The sequence below is a fragment of the Coregonus clupeaformis genome, unplaced genomic scaffold (genome assembly GCF_020615455.1).
Source record: "Coregonus clupeaformis isolate EN_2021a unplaced genomic scaffold, ASM2061545v1 scaf0021, whole genome shotgun sequence".
Classification (NCBI taxonomy): domain Eukaryota; kingdom Metazoa; phylum Chordata; class Actinopteri; order Salmoniformes; family Salmonidae; genus Coregonus; species Coregonus clupeaformis.
The window spans coordinates 349,827-373,461 of NW_025533476.1; the positions used below are offsets into that span (position 1 = coordinate 349,827).

Here is a 23,635-nt window from a genome sequence, read left to right on the forward strand (position 1 = left end):
TGTCCTTATACTCCATCTACACACAGTAAGGTACAGTGTCCTTATACTCCATCTACATACACATTAAGGAACAGTGTCCTTATACTCCATCTACATACACTGTAAGGTACAGTGTCCTTATACTACATCTATATTCACAGTAAGGTACAGTGTCCTTATACTCCATCTACACACACAGTAAGGTACAGTGTCCTAATACTCCATCTACACACAATAAGGTACAGTGTCCTTATACTCCATCTACATACACAGTAAGGTACAGTGTCCTTATACCCCATCTACATACACAGTAAGGTACAGTGTCCTTATACTCCATCTACACACAGTAAGGTACCGTGTCCTTATACTCCATCTACATACACAGTAAGGTACAGTGTCCTTATACTCCATCTACACACACAATAAGGTACAGTGTCCTAATACTCCATCTACACACAATAAGGTACAGTGTCCTTATACTCCATCTACATACACAGTAAGGTACAGTGTCCTTATACCCCATCTACATACACAGTAAGGTACAGTGTCCTTATACTCCATCTACACACAGTAAGGTACCGTGTCCTTATACTCCATCTACATACACAGTAAGGTACGGTGTCCTTATACTCCATCTACATACACAGTAAGGTACAGTGTCCTTATACTCCATCTACACACAGTAAGGTACCGTGTCCTTATACTCCATCTACACACAGTAAGGTACAGTGTCCTTATACTCCATCTACACACACACACAGTAAGGGACAGTGTCCTTATACTCCATCTACATACACATTAAGGTACAGTGTCCTTATACTCCATCTACACACAGTAAGGTACAGTGTCCTTATACTCCGTCTATATACACTGTAAGGTACATTGTCCTTGTACTCCATCTACACACACAGTAAATTACAGTGTCCTTATACTCCATCTACATACACAGTAAGGAACAGTGTCCTTATACTCCATCTACACACCGTAAGGTACAGTGTCCTTATACTCCATCTACATAAACAGTAAGGAACAGTGTCCTTATACTCCATCTACATACAGTAAGACACAGTGTCCTCATACTCCATCTACACACAGTAAGGGACCGTGTGCTTATACTCCATCTACACACAGTAAGGTACAGTGTCCTTATACTCCATCTACACACACATTAAGGTACAGTGACCTTGTACTCCATCTACACACACAGTAAGGTACAGTGTCCTTATACTTCATCTACACATAGTAAGGTACAGTGTACCTATACTCCATCTACATATACAGTCAGGAACAGTGTCCTTATTATCCATCTACATACACTGTAAGGTACAGTGTCCTTATACTCCACCTACACACAGTAAGGTACAGTGTCCTTATACTCCATCTACACACAGTAAGGTACATTATCCTTATACTCCATCTACATACAGTAAGACACAGTGTCCTCATACTCCATATACACACACAGTAAGACACAGTGTCCTCATACTCCATCTACACACAGTAAGGGACCGTGTGCTTATACTCCATCTACACACAGTAAGGTACAGTGTCCTTATACTCCGTCTATATACACTGTAAGGTACATTGTCCTTGTACTCCATCTACACACACAGTAAATTACAGTGTCCTTATACTCCATCTACATACACAGTAAGGAACAGTGTCCTTATACTCCATCTACATACACAGTAAGGAACAGTGTCCTTATACTCCATCTACATACACTGTAAGGTACAGTGTCCTTATACTCCATCTACACACATGAATGTACAGTGTCCTTATACTCCATCTACACACATGTAAGGTACAGTGTCCTTATACTTCATCTACACACAGTAAGGTACAGTGTCCTTATACTCCATCTACACACAGTAAGGTACAGTGTCATTATACTCCATCTACACACATTAAGGTACAGTGTCCTTATACTCCATCTACATACACAGTAAGGAACAGTGTTCTTATACTCCATCTACATACACTGTAAGGTACAGTGTCCTTATACTACATATATATTCACAGTAAGGTACAGTGTCCTTATACTCCATCTACATACAGTAGGGTACAGTGTCCTTATACTCCATCTACACACAGTAAGGTACAGTGTCCTTATACTCCATCTACACACATGTAAGGTACAGTGTCATTATACTCAATCTACAAACAGTAAGGTACAGTGTCCTCATACTTCATCTACACACAGTAAGGTACAGTGTCCTTATACTACATCTATATTCACAGTAAGGTACAGTGTCCTTATTCTCCATCTACATACAGTAAGGTACAGTGTCATTATACTCCATCTACACACAGTAAGGTACAGTGTCCTTATACTTCATCTACACACAGTAAGGTACAGTGTCCTTATACTCCATCTACATACACATTAAGGAACAGTGTCCTTATACTCCATCTACATACACTGTAAGGTACAGTGTCCTTATACTACATCTATATTCACAGTAAGGTACAGTGTCCTTATACTCCATCTACACACACAGTAAGGTACAGTGTCCTAATACTCCATCTACACACAATAAGGTACAGTGTCCTTATACTCCATCTACATACACAGTAAGGTACAGTGTCCTTATACCCCATCTACATACACAGTAAGGTACAGTGTCCTTATACTCCATCTACACACAGTAAGGTACCGTGTCCTTATACTCCATCTACATACACAGTAAGGTACAGTGTCCTTATACTCCATCTACATACACAGTAAGGTACAGTGTCCTTATACTCCATCTACACACAGTAAGGTACCGTGTCCTTATACTCCATCTACACACAGTAAGGTACAGTGTCCTTATACTCCATCTACACACACACACAGTAAGGGACAGTGTCCTTATATTCCATCTACATACACATTAAGGTACAGTGTCCTTATACTCCATCTACACACAGTAAGGTACAGTGTCCTTATACTCCATCTATACACAGTAAGGTACAGTGTCCTTATACTCCATCTATACACATAGTAAGGTACAGTGTCCTTATACTCCATCTACACACAGTAAGGTACAGTGTCCTTATACTCCATCTACACACACATTAAGGTACAGTGTCCTTATACTCCATCTACACACAGTAAGGTACAGTGACCTTGTACTCCATCTACACACACAGTAAGGTACAGTGTCCTTATACTTCATCTACACATAGTAAGGTACAGTGTACCTATACTCCATCTACATATACAGTCAGGAACAGTGTCCTTATTATCCATCTACATACACTGTAAGGTACAGTGTCCTTATACTCCACCTACACACAGTAAGGTACAGTGTCCTTATACTCCATCTACACACAGTAAGGTACATTATCCTTTTACTTCATCTACACACAGTAAGGTACAGTGTTCTTGTACTCCATCTACACACACAGTAAGGTACAGTGTACTTATACTCCATCTACACACAGTAAGGAACAGTGTCCTTATACTCCATCTACATACAGTAAGACACAGTGTCCTCATACTCCATATACAGACACAGTAAGACACAGTGTCCTCATACTCCATCTACACACAGTAAGGGACCGTGTGCTTATACTCCATCTACACACAGTAAGGTACAGTGTCCTTATACTCCGTCTATATACACTGTAAGGTACATTGTCCTTGTACTCCATCTACACACACAGTAAATTACAGTGTCCTTATACTCCATCTACATACACAGTAAGGAACAGTGTCCTTATACTCCATCTACATACACAGTAAGGAACAGTGTCCTTATACTCCATCTACATACACTGTAAGGTACAGTGTCCTTATACTCCATCTACACACATGAATGTACAGTGTCCTTATACTCCATCTACACACATGTAAGGTACAGTGTCCTTATACTTCATCTACACACAGTAAGGTACAGTGTCCTTATACTCCATCTACACACAGTAAGGTACAGTGTCATTATACTCCATCTACACACATTAAGGTACAGTGTCCTTATACTCCATCTACATACACAGTAAGGAACAGTGTTCTTATACTCCATCTACATACACTGTAAGGTACAGTGTCCTTATACTACATATATATTCACAGTAAGGTACAGTGTCCTTATACTCCATCTACATACAGTAGGGTACAGTGTCCTTATACTCCATCTACACACAGTAAGGTACAGTGTCCTTATACTCCATCTACACACATGTAAGGTACAGTGTCATTATACTCAATCTACAAACAGTAAGGTACAGTGTCCTCATACTTCATCTACACACAGTAAGGTACAGTGTCCTTATACTACATCTATATTCACAGTAAGGTACAGTGTCCTTATTCTCCATCTACATACAGTAAGGTACAGTGTCATTATACTCCATCTACACACAGTAAGGTACAGTGTCCTTATACTTCATCTACACACAGTAAGGTACAGTGTCCTTATACTCCATCTACATACACATTAAGGAACAGTGTCCTTATACTCCATCTACATACACTGTAAGGTACAGTGTCCTTATACTACATCTATATTCACAGTAAGGTACAGTGTCCTTATACTCCATCTACACACACAGTAAGGTACAGTGTCCTAATACTCCATCTACACACAATAAGGTACAGTGTCCTTATACTCCATCTACATACACAGTAAGGTACAGTGTCCTTATACCCCATCTACATACACAGTAAGGTACAGTGTCCTTATACTCCATCTACACACAGTAAGGTACCGTGTCCTTATACTCCATCTACATACACAGTAAGGTACAGTGTCCTTATACTCCATCTACACACAGTAAGGTACCGTGTCCTTATACTCCATCTACACACAGTAAGGTACAGTGTCCTTATACTCCATCTAAACACACACACAGTAAGGGACAGTGTCCTTATATTCCATCTACATACACATTAAGGTACAGTGTCCTTATACTCCATCTACACACACACAGTAAGGTACAGTGTCCTTATACTCCATGGACACACACAGTAAGGTACAGTGTCCTTATACTCCATGGACACACACAGTAAGGTACAGTGTCCTTATACTCCATCGACACACACAGTAAGGCACAGTGTCCTCATATACTCTTACTCCAGCTACTGAGGTATAGAGTCTACACCTGGGTTCAAATACTATTTGAAATCTTTCAAATACTTTATTGAGTGTTGGCCCTAGCCTGCCTTAACTGCCAGATGGGCGGGGTTTCCACTGTTGTGACTTTTTTATTGGTTCCATTGCAACAAGCAAGCTCAATGAAGTGCAGATTAAGTATTTTTAATAATTTAAAATAGTATTTGAATTCAGGTCTGACGGAGTTCTCATTACTTAAAAGCACAGAAAAGCTGAACAAAAGCTGAACCCAGTAGCTCTCCAGTACCGGAGTTGAAGATGTAATGTATAGTGTCCTCATTTAACTCCATCTATGTAAGTCATGGAGTCCTCATAATTCCATCAGACAAAGTGCCCTGATCCAACTCCATCTATGTGTGTGCTGGGTCATGTTCATTAGGGCAGGGAGTGGAAAACAATTTCCAACGGAAAACAGAAATGATAACTTCTTTTGGGTGCCTAATAAACACACCCAGGCACCTGCTCAGGAGGGTGAAGCGTTCAGATAGAAATGAATTGTGTAGAACATAAATTGTTTGTCAGATAGAATAGGGAATCTTGTCGACTCTATTCATTGTACGTATTTCAATCTGCAAAGTTCCGAGCGCTTCACGTCCCTAAATACACATCAGAACTCTTACTGTATGTTTCTGTGTGACTGGCTTTTAGGAGCTGATCACTGCTTGGTACATTGGCTTCCTGTCCCTCATTCTGGCCTCCTTCCTGGTGTACCTGGTGGAGAAGGATGATGTCACCATGGAGGTGTCGGACGCTGATAGCCCCACCATTAAGCCCGAACCCCAGGACTTTGACACATATGCTGACGCTCTGTGGTGGGGCCTGGTATGTATTTGTAGAAAGACCCATAGTTGGTACCATCCCAGGTCTTTGTTTAAAAGAGAATCTCAGCCAACTGACCTGGTATATTCCCAGCTAGCACAAAAAGTCCTAAGAACCATATGTTTCCTAGAGAGCGTGGTTGCCCTATGGTTTAGTGATGCGCGGGTTGACTCATAACCCACAGTCCCTGAGGTTATATCCGCGGGGCGGGCGGGTTTAGGATAATTAAATATTGTGTGGATGAAGGACGGGTGGGTGGCGGGTGGGTTGAAAAAAGAGAAAACAATACCTTAAAAAATCCATAAATGTATAATTATTGTGCAATTTATATCTATAGGCTATATTAAGGTTTTTCTTTCATTATTTTAGACTACCTGGCATTAGTGCGTAAGCCTAAACTTCAGGGCCTAACTGTACGCACGCCAAATAGGCCTACACGCCAATCGCCAAATGCTTTTGGGAATGGCAGAAAAAGTAAACGTTATTCATGGCGGCAAAAAGGACAATGTCGGAGTTTAATTCAATTAGAGAAAAGCTGCGAAATGGAGAGTTGAAAATAAAGAAAAGAGATGGTCAGAAAAGTCATGTTTGAGAAAGATTTGGTGAAGTGGTAAAAGAGGATGATAGCAGTGCCGGCTATGTTATGTGTGATGATTGTGAGGCGCTATACAAATTTGACAGTCACAAAACGGGGACTTCAAATAGGCCTATGGCATGTCAAGGGAACTGTAGCCTACTGTTCAGATGGGTTGAATAGAAACTGAAATCTGGACACTGACTGAAGGTCTATAACCACTCACATAGCCTTAATATTAACTCCTGCATAATAAAGCATTTCTTATGAGGCAAGTAACACTGAAACATGCATGAGAGCATCAGTTGTTCCGGACGACTGTGTGATCACGCTCTCCGTAGCCGATGTGAGTAAGACCTTTAAACAGGTCAACATTCACAAGGCCGCAGGGCCAGACGGATTACTAGGATGTGTACTCCGAGCATGCGCTGACCAACTGGCAAGTGTCTTCACTGACATCTTCAACCTCTCCCTGTCTGAGTCTGTAATACCAACATGTTTCAAGCAGACCACCATAGTCCCTGTGCCCAAGAACAACACTAAGGTAACCTGCCTCCATACCGTTGCAGTTCTTAACACACTCAAACCGGTGCGCCTGGCACCTACTACCATACCCTGTTCAAAGGCACTTAAATATTTTGTCTTGCCCATTCACTCTCTGAATGGCACACATACTCAATCCATGTCTCAGTTGTCTCAAGGCTTTAAAATCCTTCTTTAACCTGTTTCCTCCCCTTCATCTACACTGATTGAAGTGAATTTGCCAGGTGACATCAATAAGGGATCATAGATTTCACCTGGATTCACCTGGTCAGTCTATGTCATGGAAAGAGCAGGTGGTCCTAATGTTTTGTACACTCAGTGTATAATGACAGAATATAAGCTGCATGTATTTAATTGTAGAGAAGTTGACTAACAAATAGCTGACCAAAATGTCGGAAATTATAAGCAGAAACATATACAAATCAGGCAAAAAATAAATCCTGCACCTCTGTCAAAAAATAGTTCCGCTGTCTCTGACTGTAGCCTACAGTGCATTTTCCATGTTAGCGAGTTAGGGTCTGGTGCAGGCCTCAGATTTTCACTTTATCACATACATATAGTTGGGCGGTTGCGGATGGGATATTAGCAATTGCGGGCGGGTGCGGGTGAACAAACAGCTGACCCACGCACCACTACTATGGTTATTTTACATACTATGGTTATTTTTGCATACAATGTTGCAGGATAGTTGTTTGGCTTTGGAACATTCTCAGCACATTTAAGGAACTTGAAAAAAAACATGATTTTCTTGTTACATTTCATTACTTTAACTGAATGTTTCCTATAAGTTCCCACATTGTTACATTTAATTTAATTGTAGGTAATATTCTAAAAACAATCTCAAAATGGTGTGACATTGGGAATGTTCTCAAATAGTTCAGAGAACTATAAGAAACAACATCCATTTTGGGAGAATTTCATTACTTCAACATAACGTTTCCTACAGGTTCTATTTAATGTCATTTTTGGATGTTCTCAAAAATGATGCGATGTAAGGAATGTTCTCAAATAGTTCAGAGAACTTTAGGAAACAACATTATTTTGGGAGAATGTCAGTACTTCAACATAACGTTTCCTGGAGGTTCCCACAAGGTTCTATTTAAAAACATTTTTGACTATATTCTGGGAATGTTCAAAAAAATTGTGTGGTATTGGGAATGATCTCTGAACTATTTGAGAACATTCCCAATGCCACACCATTTTGAGGAAATGTTCTGTTAAAGTAATGAAATACCAAGATTTTTTTTATTTTTTTTTGTGAAGTTCACTTAAGGTGTCACGACCCGGTGCAAGAAACAGTCACTAATAATTGTCAGAACCCAGAGGATGAGGCAGACACAGCAGTACTAGAGATGGTGGTTTAATTAAAGAACAAAATCTTCAGGCAAAGAAACTAAATCCACAATGTCCAAAAATAAAGCCAAGAGGCACAAAGAGGAAAACCTCCAAAAAACAAAAGAAACTCCACAAAGTGGTAAAAAACAGCAGGGAAAAACAAACCTCAAAAGACTACTCAAACAAAACACAAGAACTAAACCAGAGAACCTCTGGAAAATCCCACCAGAGAAATATCTATATAAAACAAGGCTGGGGCTGGATGCTAACTACAAACATTGAGCAAGGAACTGAGGAACACACAGGGTTTAAATACTAACAAGGGAATGACCTACAGGTGCAAACAATAATTAGAGCAAGAAAAACAAAAGGTACAAAAAAGGTGCAATGGGGACATCTAGTGACCAAAACCCGAACAGTCATGGCCAAAACCTGACAGAATCCCCCTCCTAGGAACGGCTCCTGACGTTCCTACCAGCCTTCTCAGGGTGGAGGGCCCTGAACTGACGAATGAGGTCAGGGTCCAGTATGTCCTTGGCAGGAACCCAGGAGCGCTCCTCGGGACCGTAGCCTTCCCAGTCCACCAGATACTGCCAGGACCGCTGCACCCAGGCGGGAATCCAGTATCCGGTGGACGGTATAAGCCGACTGGCCACCGATGACACGGGCGGAGGGGGGAGGTCTGCCTGCCGGGATAAGGGGAGAAAAACAACAGGTTTTAATAAAGAAATGTGAAATGTTGGATTGATCTTAAGGGATCTGGGTAAGTGCAGGCGAAAAGTAACGGGATTGACTCTCCTGGCAATCTTAAAGGGACCGATGAACCTCTGGGACAGCTTGCGAGACTCCACCCGTAGTGGTAGGTTCTTAGTTGAGAGCCATACTCTCTGGCCGGGGTACAGGGTAGGACCGGGACGGCGACCTCTGTTGGCTTGTCGTTGGTACTGCTGAGAGGAACGCAGAAGATTAAGACGTGCCTTCTTCCACGTAAGCCGACAGCGTCTGATGAACCTCGAGGCTGAAGGCACTCTGACTTCTGCCTCCTGGTCCGGGAACAATAGAGGTGCATAGCCAAACTGACACTCATGCGGGGACATACCAGTGGAGGAGGAGCACAAGGTGTTGTGCGCGTACTCGGCCCAAACAATGAAGGATGACCAAGTGGACGGGTTGTTGGAAACCATGCATCTGAGGGTGGTTTCCAGCTCCTGATTCATCCTCTCAGTTTGGCCATTGGACTCGGATGGTACCCTGAAGATAAACTGGCCGTGGCCCCTATGAGTTGGCAGAAGGCCTTCCAAAACCTTGAGGCGAACTGGGGACCTCTGTCGGAAACCATATCTTGCGGAATCCCAAAGACTCGAACACATGGTTAATCACCAACTCAGCTGTTTCCTTGGCAGAAGGTAATTTGGTCAAAGGAACAAACCTGGCCGCCTTAGAAAACCTGTCGATGATGACTAGGATCGTAGTATTACCATGGGACGGAGGAAGGCCAGTAATAAAGTCCAACGAGATATGGGACCAGGGTCGGTGGGGGAATAGATAGAGGGTGAAGGAGTCCTTGAGGGCGGAGGTGAGAAGATTTGCCCTGGCAGCACACGGAACAGGCCTTGATGAAAGTGGCAACGTCTTCTTTTATGGTGGGCCACCAGAACTTACGCTGGATGAACTCCAAGGTGCGGCCTACGCCCGGGTGACAGGTGAGGCGAGAGGAGTGCCCCCACCGAAGGACTTGGGACCTTGCTGCCTTGGGAACAAACAACCGATTAGCAGGACCTCCTCCAGGGCCCGGTTCGATGGCTTGAGCTTGTTTCACGGTATCCTCCACTTGCCACGAGATCGGAGCCACGATCTTAGCGGCCGGAAGGACAGTCATGTCAGTATCTTCTCGAATGGCAGGAGAGTAGATTCGTGACAAGGCGTCCGGTTTGAGATTCTTCGACCCGGGTCTATAGGTGAGGATAAACTGAAATCGGCTGAAGAAAAGAGACCATCGAGCTTGTCTGGCGTTCAACCGCTTCGCCTGCTGGATATACTCCAGATTCTTGTGGTCCGTAAGCACTTGAAACGGTTGAGAAGCCCCCTCGAGCCAGTGTCTCCATTCCTTCAATGCCATCTTAACCGCTAGGAGTTCACGATCCCCCACATCGTAATTCCTCTCGGCCGGGGTAAGCCGGTGAGAGAAGAAGGCGCAAGGATGAAGCTTCTTGTCTTCACCCCTCTGAGACAGGACAGCTCCAACCCCAACCTCTGATGCGTCTACCTCCACCACAAAAGGTTCATCCGCCGTTGGTAGTGTCAGGATGGGAGCAGAGAGGATGCGCTGCTTGAGTCCTTGGAAGGCCGTCTCAGCTTCTCTTCCCCACAGAAACCTTGTGTTGCCACCCTTGGTTACCGCCGAGAGAGGGGCTGCCACCGAGCTGAAGTTCTTGATGAACTTGCGGTAAAAGTTGGTGAAGCCCAGGAAACGCTGAACTTCCTTAACGGACTTGGGGGGTGGGCCAATCCGCTACCGCCTCTACCTTCTTGGGGTCCATCTGGACTCGTCCGGGTTCCACTATAAATCCCAGGAATTGTACTCGAGAGGAATGGAATTCACACTTCTCCGGCTTAACGTACAAATGGCTGTCTAGGAGGCGTTTGAGCACTTGTCTGACATGCTTAGTGTGTTCTTGAAGGGAGCTCGAAAAGATGAGGATGTCATCCAAGTAAACAAACACAAAGATGTTAAGCATATCTCTAAGCACATCGTTTATGAGCGCTTGGAACACAGCCGGAGCGTTGGTCAGGCCGAAGGGCATCACCGAGTATTCGTAGTGACCAGTAGGCGTGTTGAAAGCGGTCTTCCACTCGTCCCCGGGTTTGATCCGCACAAGATGGTATGCGTTCCGCAGGTCAAGCTTAGTGAAGACAACTGCTTCCTGGAGCAGCTCAAAGGCTGTGGCCATAAGGGGTAGCGGGTAGCGGTTACGGACGGTTATGGCATTGAGTCCCCGGTAGTCGATGCAAGGTCGTAATCCACCGTCTTTCTTGGCCACAAAGAAAAACCCTGCTCCCGCCGGGCGAGGTAGATGGACGCATGAGGCCTGCTGTCAGAGCGTCCTTGATGTAGGTATCCATAGCAGCTCGTTCGGGAGGAGAAAGGGAAAAGATCCGACCCCTGGGAGGGCAGGTCCCCGGCAACAGGTCGATGGTGCAATCGTAAGGTCTATGGGGTGGTAGTTTGGTGGCCCTCTGTTTGCTAAATACCAGTTTGAGGTCATGGTAACACTCGGGGAACTCGGGACAAGTCGATGGATTCTAGAGACTCGGAAGGAGAACTCTGGGAACTCGGGAAGATACAAGTGGCTTGGCACGTAGGACCCCACTGCTTGATAGTGCCCACAGACCAGTCGATGTGAGGGTTATGGCTGTGAAGCCAGGGATAACCAAGGACGAGAGGAAACTCGGAACAGGAGATCAGATGAAAGTTAATCACTTCCTGGTGTTGGGAAACTGAAAGTCGTAAGGGGGGTAGTGGCACGAGTGACAAGTCCAGATCCCAAAGGACTTCTATCCAACGTAGTAACCCTTATGGGGTCACTTAGAGGTTCAGAAGGAACGCCATTCTCCTTCGCCCAGATCCCATCCATGAAGTTACCTGCGGCTCCAGAGTCTACCAAGGCTTGAAGAGAAAACTCGTGGTCGTCCCAGGAAAGGGTAACTGGAATGAGCAGGCGGGAGTTGGATGGATGGGAGGAGGTTATGTTTCCCGTTACAGTCCTCCCAGGCCTGCACGGGAGAGTGCGTTTCCCTGGAGCCCGGGACACGTGGAGCGGAAATGGCCCGGTTTGCCGCAATATAGACAGCATCGCTCCCTCATCCGGCGGTCTCTCTCAGCCTGGGAGATGCGTCCAACCTGCATGGGTTCTGGTGGAGCCCGCGAGGATAAAGGTGGAGACTCGGAGCTGGAACCGATAGGAGCTAGGGTGAGCGGTCTATGGTTTTGTTCTCTCTCTCTCAGACGCTGGTCTATGCGTGAAGCCAACTTGATAAGGGACTCGAGGTTGTCCGGTGGTTCCCGAGTGGCCAGTTCATCTTGGATGGTGTCAGAAAGACCCTTCAAAAAACACACTGTGAGCGCCTCGTCGTTCCAGCCACTTGCTGCTGCCACAGTGCGGAACTGGATGGCATAGTCCGTCACGCTGCGCCGACCTTGGCGGAGAGTCAGGAGCTGTTTGGCTGAGTCAGGGCCGTTGGTAGGACCTTGAAACACTCGCTTGAATTCTTCAGCAAAGGTAGAGTAGCTGGCACAGCAGGGACTTTGGGCATCCCACACAGCAGTAGCCCAGGCTAGGGCCTTTTCCGACAGCAGGGTGATGATATATGCTATCTTGGACCGGTCGGTGGGAAACGCAGCGATGGTTGCAGCTCAAAGGAGAGAGAACATTGGGTGAAAAAACCCCTTACAAACACTCGGATCCCCTGAGAACCGTTGGGGAGGCGGCAGACGAGGTTCAGCCAGGGGATTAACTGCCAGGGGCCCTTGAATCGGATGAACTGGAGCAGAAGCGGTTGCCGGGGAAAGTCGATCCGAAATCTGCTTTATGGAAGTCAGCATCTCTGACAGAAGTTGAGAATGTCTAGCCATTAAGGCCTCTTGCTGAACCAGAGCAGCCTCGTGGCGTTGGACAGTCCCCTCATGGTGGGACAGCATGGAAAAAAGATCCTGGTTACTGGCTGCCTCTGGGTTCATAATAATGGCTCAGTGTTTCTGTCACGACCCGGTGCAAGAAACAGTCACTAATAATTGTCAGAACCCAGAGGATGAGGCAGACACAGCAGTACTAGAGATGGTGGTTTAATTAAAGAACAAAATCTTCAGGCAAAGAAACTAAATCCACAATGTCCAAAAATAAAGCCAAGAGGCACAAAGAGGAAAACCTCCAAAAAACAAAAGAAACTCCACAAAGTGGTAAAAAACAGCAGGGAAAAACAAACCTCAAAAGACTACTCAAACAAAACACAAGAACTAAACCAGAGAACCTCTGGAAAATCCCACCAGAGAAATATCTATATAAAACAAGGCTTGGGCTGGGGCTGGGTGCTAACTACAAACACTGAGCAAGGAACTGAGGAACACACAGGGTTTAAATACTAACAAGGGAATGACCTACAGGTGCAAACAATAATTAGAGCAAGAAAAACAAAAGGTACAAAAAAGGTGCAATGGGGACATCTAGTGACCAAAACCCGAACAGTCATGGCCAAAACCTGACATAAGGTGCTGAGAATGTTCCAAAGCCAAGCAACTATCCCTCAACATTCCCATAAAGTTGTGGGAAGGTTGTATGCAAAATAACCATAGAACAACCACGCTCTCACAAGCTCTTAGAATGTTTTGTGCAAGGTGGGATATATAGACATACTGTAGAACTAAACTCAATCTATCATGCCTTAGCAATGTTTATGTAATATTTTTGTACACGTTTATGTACACTTTTGCCCATGTATCTTTAATGTCTGAGAGCTGGAAGCATCTGCAGTCCTTGTGGATATTTATAATACCAGCTGGCCATGTCAAACTAGTCAACTTTTAACTTTGAAATCAAGATCCTACCTGTATCTCTGCAAATAAAGCAACATTCACATCACATTACCAACCATTTTGTATATTTCTTCAATATCCATGGATATCACGTCTCTCTCCCTTGTACGTAGATCACATTGACCACCATTGGTTATGGGGACAAAACCCCAAAGACGTGGGCTGGGAGACTGTTAGCTGGCACTTTTGCTCTCATTGGAGTGTCCTTCTTCGCTTTGCCTGCAGTAAGTAAAAACTCTTTGGATAGGGTTGAGTCCATGATTATATAAAATCTAAGTGAGAATAAATTCCACATATATTATTTTGAAATGTATGAATTATCACATACCTTACACATGCATTTGTTTTGCAATTGTACATCAAGATGCAAATTCTATACTACGTCAGTGTCAATTTGCTCGAATGTTAAAATAAATATTAATGATGTACTGTATAGTAAGATGACTTATTTACACACTTGTCATTCTCCAAGAATTAGGTGAATGAATCATCAAAATTAAGAAGTAATATTTTATTGCTGAATAAGGTCTGTTTCCTTAATGGATACATACAGTATTTGATATAAAGTGTAAGTTCCTTAAGTTATGTGTAAACTTGCTAAACTCAGTGGCTTCTCAAAGGCGATCAGTAGTTGATTAAAAGCCCAGTGCAGTCAAAAATGTGATTTTCCTGTGTATTATATATATTTCCACACTGAGGTTGGAATAATACTGTGAAATTGTGAAAATGAAGATAATACCTTTTTGTGTGAGCTGTTTGAAAATACCACATTAAATCTTTGCCTGTTTTGGTGGAATGGAGTTTTGGCCTGCCTGGTGACATCACCAGGCGGCTAATTAGTTAATAGACCAATAAGTAAATGAGTTCTAAACCTCTCTGCCAATAACAGCTAGTTTTCAGTTTTGCCCTCCCCACTCAGACCACTCCCAGACAGTCCTAGTAACATTCTTGCTTGAGAAATTGCTCTTTACTAAGAAGCTATTTTTGTTGGAGACATTCACAGTAAGGTACTTAATTGTTACCCAGAAATGATATGATATTGAGATAAAAACGGTTGCATTGGACCTTTAATGCAGTCTTTTCCGCAATGGGAACGATAGTTAATTAATGCTGCCTTTCTCTCCCCCCCTAGGGCATCTTGGGCTCAGGCTTGGCTTTGAAGGTCCAGGAGCAGCACAGACAGAAGCACTTTGAGAAGCGAAGGCATCCAGCCGCTGGACTCATTCAGGTGAGACTACAGTAACAGTAAAGGTGCAATGCCTCTTTCACATACAAAAAGCCCTTAATGGTTATGGCATACAGTATCTGAATGAAACTCAATGAGAGAAAAGGGACATGTTTTATTATATACTGTAGAAATCAAGGGGTATATGTTACTGACACAACCTAAATCCCGAATCCTGGCACCTATCGGCCCTACTCTGTACAATTATCCAAAATAAGCCAGCAGTGTTATTCGAAATATTAATTAAACATTCAGTGAAAGTTAAAACAAATTGTTATTCAAAAACCTCCAAATAACCTTTCAATCCTGTTCTCGGAGTGCTAAGAAAACGTTTACTAATAACAATAATAAAACTTCCACAACGTTTAAAGAATGTTCTCAGAATGTTATTTAATCACCTATAATTTCCGTTCTTAGACCTATACATTCGTTAATGAAATGCTCACAGAATCCCCCTTCAACCTAAAAACAAACGTTCACAGAACAGTCTGGAATGTTAGCTTTTGTTCTCAGAATGTTTAAAAAACGTTCAGTTTTACCGGTCAGGAAACTTGAGGGTTTTGTTCCCAGAACCAATCTGAAACCAAAAACACATGTTTTCATAACTTCTAAGAAACCAAATGTGCTAGCTGGGAAGACTTGAGAAAACAGGATAGATCTGGTATATCTCATTAATGGAAAAATGACAGCGGGTCAAGGACTGAACCCTGTGGGGCCTCTGACATTAATTCCCACTGCATAGGCATAGTGGTGGAATTATGTAGACAGAAGAGCTGACTAGTGATTTCCTTAAAGGTGCAGTCAAAAACATGATTTTCCAGTTGTTTTTAATGATATTTCCACACTACGAGGTCATAATAACACTCTGAAATTGTGAAAATGATGATAACGCCCTTTTTGTGTAAGAGCTGTTTGTAAAAAAAAATGCTTGGAATTTCAGCCTGTTCAAGTGGAATGGGTTTTTTGGCCCAGATCATGACATCACAATCTGATCTGATTATTCTGACCAATGGCCAGTCATCTTTTATTTGCATATGCATCCTCCTTTTTTAAGGGGTGAAGGTGTCCGCATGCTTCCCATCTGAAACAGTTCGGAACAGTTCGTGCATATACAGTGGGGGAAAAAAGTATTTAGTCAGCCACCAATTGTGCAAGTTCTCCCACTTAAAAAGATGAGAGAGGCCTGTAATTTTCATCATAGGTACACGTCAACTATGACAGACAAATTGAGAAAAACAAATCCAGAAAATCACATTGTAGGATTTTTAATGAATTTATTTGCAAATTATGGTGGAAAATAAGTATTTGGTCACCTACAAACAAGCAAGATTTCTGGCTCTCACAGACCTGTAACTTCTTCTTTAAGAGGCTCCTCTGTCCTCCACTCGTTACCTGTATTAATGGCACCTGTTTGAACTTGTTATCAGTATAAAAGACACCTGTCCACAACCTCAAACAGTCACACTCCAAACTCCACTATGGCCAAGACCAAAGAGCTGTCAAAGGACACCAGAAACAAAATTGTAGACCTGCACCAGGCTGGGAAGACTGAATCTGCAATAGGTAAGCAGCTTGGTTTGAAGAAATCAACTGTGGGAGCAATTATTAGGAAATGAAAGACATACAAGACCACTGATAATCTCCCTCGATCTGGGGCTCCACGCAAGATCTCACCCCGTGGGGTCAAAATGATCACAAGAACGGTGAGCAAAAATCCCAGAACCACACGGGGGGACCTAGTGAATGACCTGCAGAGAGCTGGGACCAAAGTAACAAAGCCTACCATCAGTAACACACTACGCCACCAGGGACTCAAATCCTGCAGTGCAATACGTGTCCCCCTGCTTAAGCCAGTACATGTCCAGGCCCGTCTGAAGTTTGCTAGGGTGCATTTGGATGATCCAGAAGAGGATTGGGAGAATGTCATATGGTCAGATGAAACCAAAATAGAACTTTTTGGTAAAAACTCAACTCGTCGTGTTTGGAGGACAAAGAATGCTGAGTTGCATCCAAAGAACACCATACCTACTGTGAAGCATGGGGGTGGAAACATCATGCTTTGGGGCTGTTTTTCTGCAAAGGGACCAGGACGACTGATCCGTGTAAAGGAAAGAATGAATGGGGCCATGTATCGTGAGATTTTGAGTGAAAACCTCCTTCCATCAGCAAGGGCATTGAAGATGAAACGTGGCTGGGTCTTTCAGCATGACAATGATCCCAAACACACCGCCCGGGCAACGAAGGAGTGGCTTCGTAAGAAGCATTTCAAGGTCCTGGAGTGGCCTAGCCAGTCTCCAGATCTCAACCCCATAGAAAATATTTGGAGGGGAGTTGAAAGTCCGTGTTGCCCAGCGACAGCCCCAAAACATCACTGCTCTAGAGGAGATCTGCATGGAGGAATGGGCCAAAATACCAGCAACAGTGTGTGAAAACCTTGTGAAGACTTACAGAAAACGTTTGACCTGTGTCATTGCCAACAAAGGGTATATAACAAAGTATTGAGAAACTTTTGTTATTGACCAAATACTTATTTTCCACCATAATTTGCAAATAAATTCATAAAAAATCCTACAATGTGATATTCAGGATTTTTTTTCCTCATTTTGTCTGTCATAGTTGACGTGTACCTATGATGAAAATTACAGGCCTCTCTCATCTTTTTAAGTGGGAGAACTTGCACAATTGGTGGCTGACTAAATACTTTTTTCCCCCACTGTATTATGACAACATTTTGTGACGTTTTTGTTTGTTTTGGTCTTCGGCAAGGTTTTTTCGGCTGTTCATGCAAACCCAAAAAATTGAGGCAGGCCGAAGTTCGGAGCCAAAGTCTACACCCCTTTGTCAGTCATTGGTCAACAGTAGGGATTCTTCAATAAAATGTTTGTTGTCGTTCAACTATAGATGACTGGTTTTCATGCAAAAACAATTACTTGAGAAACACTGCACCACACATCTTAGTTAGATGTAAAAATGCGCGGCTAAGATCTCCTTGGCAAAAATGACAAAATGAATGACAGATTTCTTGAGTTATCTTAGATTAATTCGGACTACTTTGAAGTAGTGTATACTGGCTACGGCGTCTCAAGATGGACAAACACTACTATTGCTGCTTTTTCTCATTTTTCAAGCGAAGGTCTTTTAAGGGCGTATGCGAGCACACTCGTTCGGTTGACCAGCCGAACCAAAGCATGCTGAAGCCTTAAGCAGGGTAGGTTCGAGAGTCTAGACCAGTGGTCACCAACTGGTCAATCTCCAAGGCATTCCTAGTCGATCACCAAACATTTCTGTAAAAAACCCAACGATAAAGCCTTGCGTCCCTATTTTGTTTTAATCGTTTCGTGCTGTTGACGGTAGGTGCACTTGATTCAGCAGCCCTAGCGCCGGGAAGGCAAAGTGTTCACATTTTGAACCATTTAATGTGTCTGAAGGTAGAACGACTACCCGGCAGGCCCAGAGAACAAATCAAGTGCACCTATAGGCCTACAGCTGGCCAATCAGATAGCTCAGATCACCGTGTCGGCACAGTTTCCTCGAGCCATAGACTCTAAAAAGAAGCCTCGAACACACAGCAAAGTTGATACTGTGAGATTTCAAAACTTTTAAAACCATGACTGGAGAGCGACTCAACGAATACAGCAAAGAGCTGCTGTTTTTACGAGTAAGTTCATGTTTAAGTTGTTATTCATCACTGTCAACACTTTGTTCAACAGTTTTATAAGCCATAAAATGTGCATTTTCCCTACTTCCACTCACGTACAACCAGCACTGCAGCTAAAATGAATGAGTGTAGCAAAGTGTTTTGATAAGCTTGCGTTGTTATTATTTGCAGCTTGTGTCTTTTTTAATATCGAGGAATATTTCACTTTCTCTGGTCATATGAGTAACAACATGAATTGGTGCATGAGGCAGAAATAATGCAGTGCGACTTGAGTTTCGGCATCAGCTGGAAGTCTGTGTCCCTTTTTCTCAGCGAAGGGAGGGAGAGCGGAGGGACGGTGAGTCGGGTGAGAGGCAGCCTCACCGCTGCTCCCTCGCTCCCCTCAGACTGACCATCAGATGCAGGCCATCAGTCCAGTAAAAAAAATAAGCTAATTATTATGCTCACTTAGCTGTGCCTCACAAGTAATATAACAAATTATCTATTACCAGTGTGGTCATATACCTAAAATGGATTAATATAATTTCAGAATGGTCTGAGAAGAACAACATTGGCAGGGCAATTCAAGCATAGCCAATATGCAGTGATAATGTATTAGGCATATAGCCTACTGCACAAACCTCATTGCTAGGTAACTGTTTTTAATGGGTTAATGTTGCATAGACTTATGTTTTTTAAGTCATGTTTTAAAAAAATCTGAGCGGTGAATTTTGACTCAGAAAGTGATCTTGACTCAGAAAAGGTTGGTGACCACTGGTAAGTATATTTTATCAACACGCCCACACAATCAGACGGAGCATTTCAATGGCAAAAGGAGGCTCAGGGAAATAAATGATACAAAACATATTTGGAGTTATATTCATGAAATAAACACATGGTGATTTATTGGACATACAGTGAGGGAAAAAAGTATTTGATCCCCTGCTGATTTTGTACGTTTGCCCACTGACAAAGACATGATCAGTCTATAATTTCAATGGTAGGTTTATTTGAACAGTGAGAGACAGAATAACATAAAAAAATCCAGAAAAACACATGTCAAAAATGTTATAAATTGATTAGCATTTTAATGAGGGAAATAAGTATTTGACCCCTCTGCAAAACATGACTTAGTACTTGGTGGCAAAACCCTTGTTGGCAATCACAGAGGTCAGATGTTTCTTGTAGTTGGCCACCAGGTTTGCACACATCTCAGGAGGGATTTTGTCCCACTCCTCTCTGCAGATCTTCTCCAAGTAATTAAGGTTTCGAGGCTGACGTTTGGCAACTCGAACCTTCAGCTACCTCCGCAGATTTTCTATGGGATTAAGGTCTGGAGACTGGCTAGGCCACTCCAGGACCTTAATGTGCTTCTTCTTGAGCCACTCCTTTGTTGCCTTGGCCGTGTGTTTTGGGTCATTGTCATGCTGGAATACCCATCCACGACCCATTTTCAATGCCCTGGCTGAGGGAAGGAGGTTCTCACCCAAGATTTGATAGTACATGGCCCTGTCCATCGTCCCTTTGATGCAGTGAAGTTGTCCTGTCCCCTTAGCAGAAAAACACCCCCAAAGCATAATGTTTCCACCTCCATGTTTGACGGTGGGGATGATGTTCTTGGGGTCATAGGCAGCATTCCTCCTCCTCCAAACACGGCGAGTTGAGTTGATGCCAAAGAGCTCCATTTTGGTCTCATCTGACCACAATAAATTAACCCAGTTCTCCTCTGACTCATTCAGATGTTCATTGGCAAACTTCAGATGGGCATGTATATGTGCTTTCTTGAACAGGGGGACCTTGCGGGCGCTGCAGGATTTCAGTCCTTCACGGCGTAGTGTGTTACCAATTGTTTTCTTGGTGACTATGGTCCCAGCTGCCTTGAGATCATTGACATGATCCTCCCGTGTAGTTCTGGGCTGATTCCTCACCATTCTCATGATCATTGCAACTCCACAAGGTGAGATTTTGCATGGAGCCCCAGGCCGAGGGAGATTGACAGTTCATTTGTGTTTCTTCCATTTGCGAATGGAAGAAACATTCTCACCAAGCTGCTTGGCGATGGTCTTGTAGCCCATTCCAGCCTTGTGTAGATCTACAATCTTGTCCCTGACATCCTTGGAGAGCTCTTTGGTCTTGGCCATGGTGGAGAGATTGGAATCTGATTGATTGATTGCTTCTGTGGACAGGTGTCTTTTATACAGGTAACAAGCTGAAATTAGGAGCACTCCCTTTAAGAGTGTGCTCCTAATCTCAGCTCGTTACCTGTATAAAAGACACCTGGGAGCCAGAAATCTTTCTGATTGAGAGGGGGTCAAAAACTTATTTCCCTCATTAAATTGCAAATCAATTTATAACATTTTTGACATGCATTTTTCTGGATTTCTTTGTTGTTATTCTGTCTCTTACTGTTCAAATAAATCTACCATTAAAATTATAGACTGATCATTTCTTTGTCAGTGCGCAAACGTACAAAATCAGCAGGGGATCAAATACTTTTTTTCCTCACTGTACAGTGATGATTTAAAAATAAAAAAATGCATGGGGGCTTTAATTGGCAACTGGTACACACATAAACATGGAAAAAACTGTAAGGTGACTTTCCTTAGAAAATATGTATTGTTTTCTTTCGTGTGCAGTCTGCCTGGCGATACTATGCCACCAATCCAATCAGAGAGGACCTTATTTCCACGTGGAGATTCTACGAAACGGTCATCTCATTACCCTGTTTCAGGCAAGTACTTGCATGCATTTATGATACAGATGTAGGATCTTAATTTGAGCCAGTTTGCTACAGCAGGAAAATAATCCTGCAGCAACAGGACATTTGCATTTTTATGTGGATTATAATTATTGGATATTTTTGTAGGGGTTGAAAATCAAGTCTGACATTTCAAATTGGAAATTACAAACTTCAGAAGCTTTTTTAAACCTCAAATACACTACAAGTTTTAAATTCCCTGCATTTCAGGAAAGTTATCCTGCAACAGGGTGATCAAATTAAGATCATACATATGTATATGAAACTCTCAACATTTATATATGGCATGCTGTTTTCTTGTTTGATCAAGTGTTGTATTCATGTTGTCGTTGTCAATCCAACATGTACAGTCGTGGTCAAAAGTTTTGAGAATGACACAAGTATTGATCTTCACATAGTTCGCTGCTTCAGTGTTATGAGATATTTTTGTCAGATGTTACTATGGTATACTGAAGTATAATTACAAGCATTCCATAAGTGCCAAAGGCTTTTATTGACAATTACATTAAGTTTATGCAAAGAGTCAATATTTACAGTGTTGACCTTTCTTTTTCAAGACCTCTGCAATCCGCCCTGGCATGCTGTCAATTCACTTATGGGCCATATCCTGACTGATGGCAGCCCATTCTTGCATAATCAATGCTTGGAGTTTGTCCGAATTTGTGGGTTTTTGTTTGTCCACCCGCCTCTTCAGGATCGACCACAAGTTCTCAATGGGATTGAGGTCTGGGGAGTTTCCTGGCCATGGACCCAAAATGTCGATGTTTTGTTCCTTGAGCCACTTAGTTATCACTTTTACCTTATGGCAAGGTGCTCCATCATGCTGGAAAAGCATTGGTCGTCACCAAACTGTTCTTGGATGGTTGGGAGAAGTTGCTCTCGGAGGATGTGTTGGTACCATTCTTTATTCATGGCTGTGTTCTTAGGCAAAATTGTGAGTGAGCCCACTCCCTTGGCTGAGAAGCAACCCCACACATGAATGGTCTCAGAATGATTTACTGTTGGCATGACACAGGACTGATGGTAGCGCTCACCTTGTCTTCTCCGGACAAGCTGTTTTCCGGATGCTCCAAACAATCGGAAAGGGGATTCATCAGGGAAAATGACTTTACCCCAGTCCTCAGCAGTCCAATCCCTGTACCTTTTGCAGAATATCAGTCTGTCCCTGATGTTTTTCCTGTAGAGAAGTGGCTTCTTTGCTGCCCTTCTTGACACCAGGCCATCCTCCAAAAGTCTTTGCCTCACTGTGCGTGCAGATGCACTCGCACCTGCCTGCTGCCATTCCTGAGCAAGCTTTGCACTGGTGGTGCCCCGATCCCGCAGCTGAATCAACTTTAGGAGACGGTCCTGGAGCTTGCTGGACTTTCTTGAGCGCCCTGACGCCTTCTTCACAACAATTGAATCTCTCTCCTTGAAGTTCTTGATGATCCGATAAATGGTTGATTTAGATGCAATCTTACTAGCAGCAATATCCTTGCCTGTGAAGCCCTTTTTGTGCAAAGCAATGATGACGGCACGTGTTTCCTTGCAGATAACCATGGTTAACAGAGGACGAACAATGATTTCAAGCACCACCCTCCTTTGAAAGCTTCCAGTCTGTTATTCTAACTCAATCAGCATGACAGAGTGATCTCCAGCCTTGTCCTCGTCAACACTCTGACCTGTGTTAACGAGAGAATCACTGACATGATGTCAGCTGGTTCTTTTGTGGCAGTACTGAAATGCAGTGGAAATGTTTTTGGGGGATTAAGTTCATTTTCATGGCAAAGAGGGACTTTGCAATTAATTGCAATTCATCTGATCACTCTTCATGACATTCTGGAGTATATGCAAATTGCCATCATCAAAACTGAGGCAGCAGACTTTGTGAAAATTAGTATTTGTGTCATTCTCAAAACTTTTGACCACGACTGTACAGTATGAGTTTCTTAATGATTTTATCAATTCATTTGTGCGTTTGTATCATCACCATATGATTTGTTCAACTTTATTTGTTTTGTTTTTTAGTTTGCATGATTTACATTACCCTGAGTTGGAGACATTGGTTTCCAATGAAAACTGGATTCCTGCAACCAA

The 23,635-nt window shown here is 43.1% G+C and overlaps 1 protein-coding gene across 1 annotated transcript in view; it reads left to right on the forward strand.

Moving 5' to 3' along the window:
• kcnq3 (potassium voltage-gated channel, KQT-like subfamily, member 3) overlaps positions 1-23,635 on the forward strand; it is a 186,556-nt gene that overhangs the window by 127,561 nt on the left and 35,360 nt on the right. The window contains exons 6-9 of the mRNA XM_041841454.2: positions 5,727-5,900; positions 14,053-14,163; positions 15,072-15,167; positions 21,438-21,532. Of these exons, the coding sequence (XP_041697388.1) occupies positions 5,727-5,900; positions 14,053-14,163; positions 15,072-15,167; positions 21,438-21,532 (476 nt within the window). The remainder of the gene's footprint in view (positions 1-5,726; positions 5,901-14,052; positions 14,164-15,071; positions 15,168-21,437; positions 21,533-23,635) is intronic.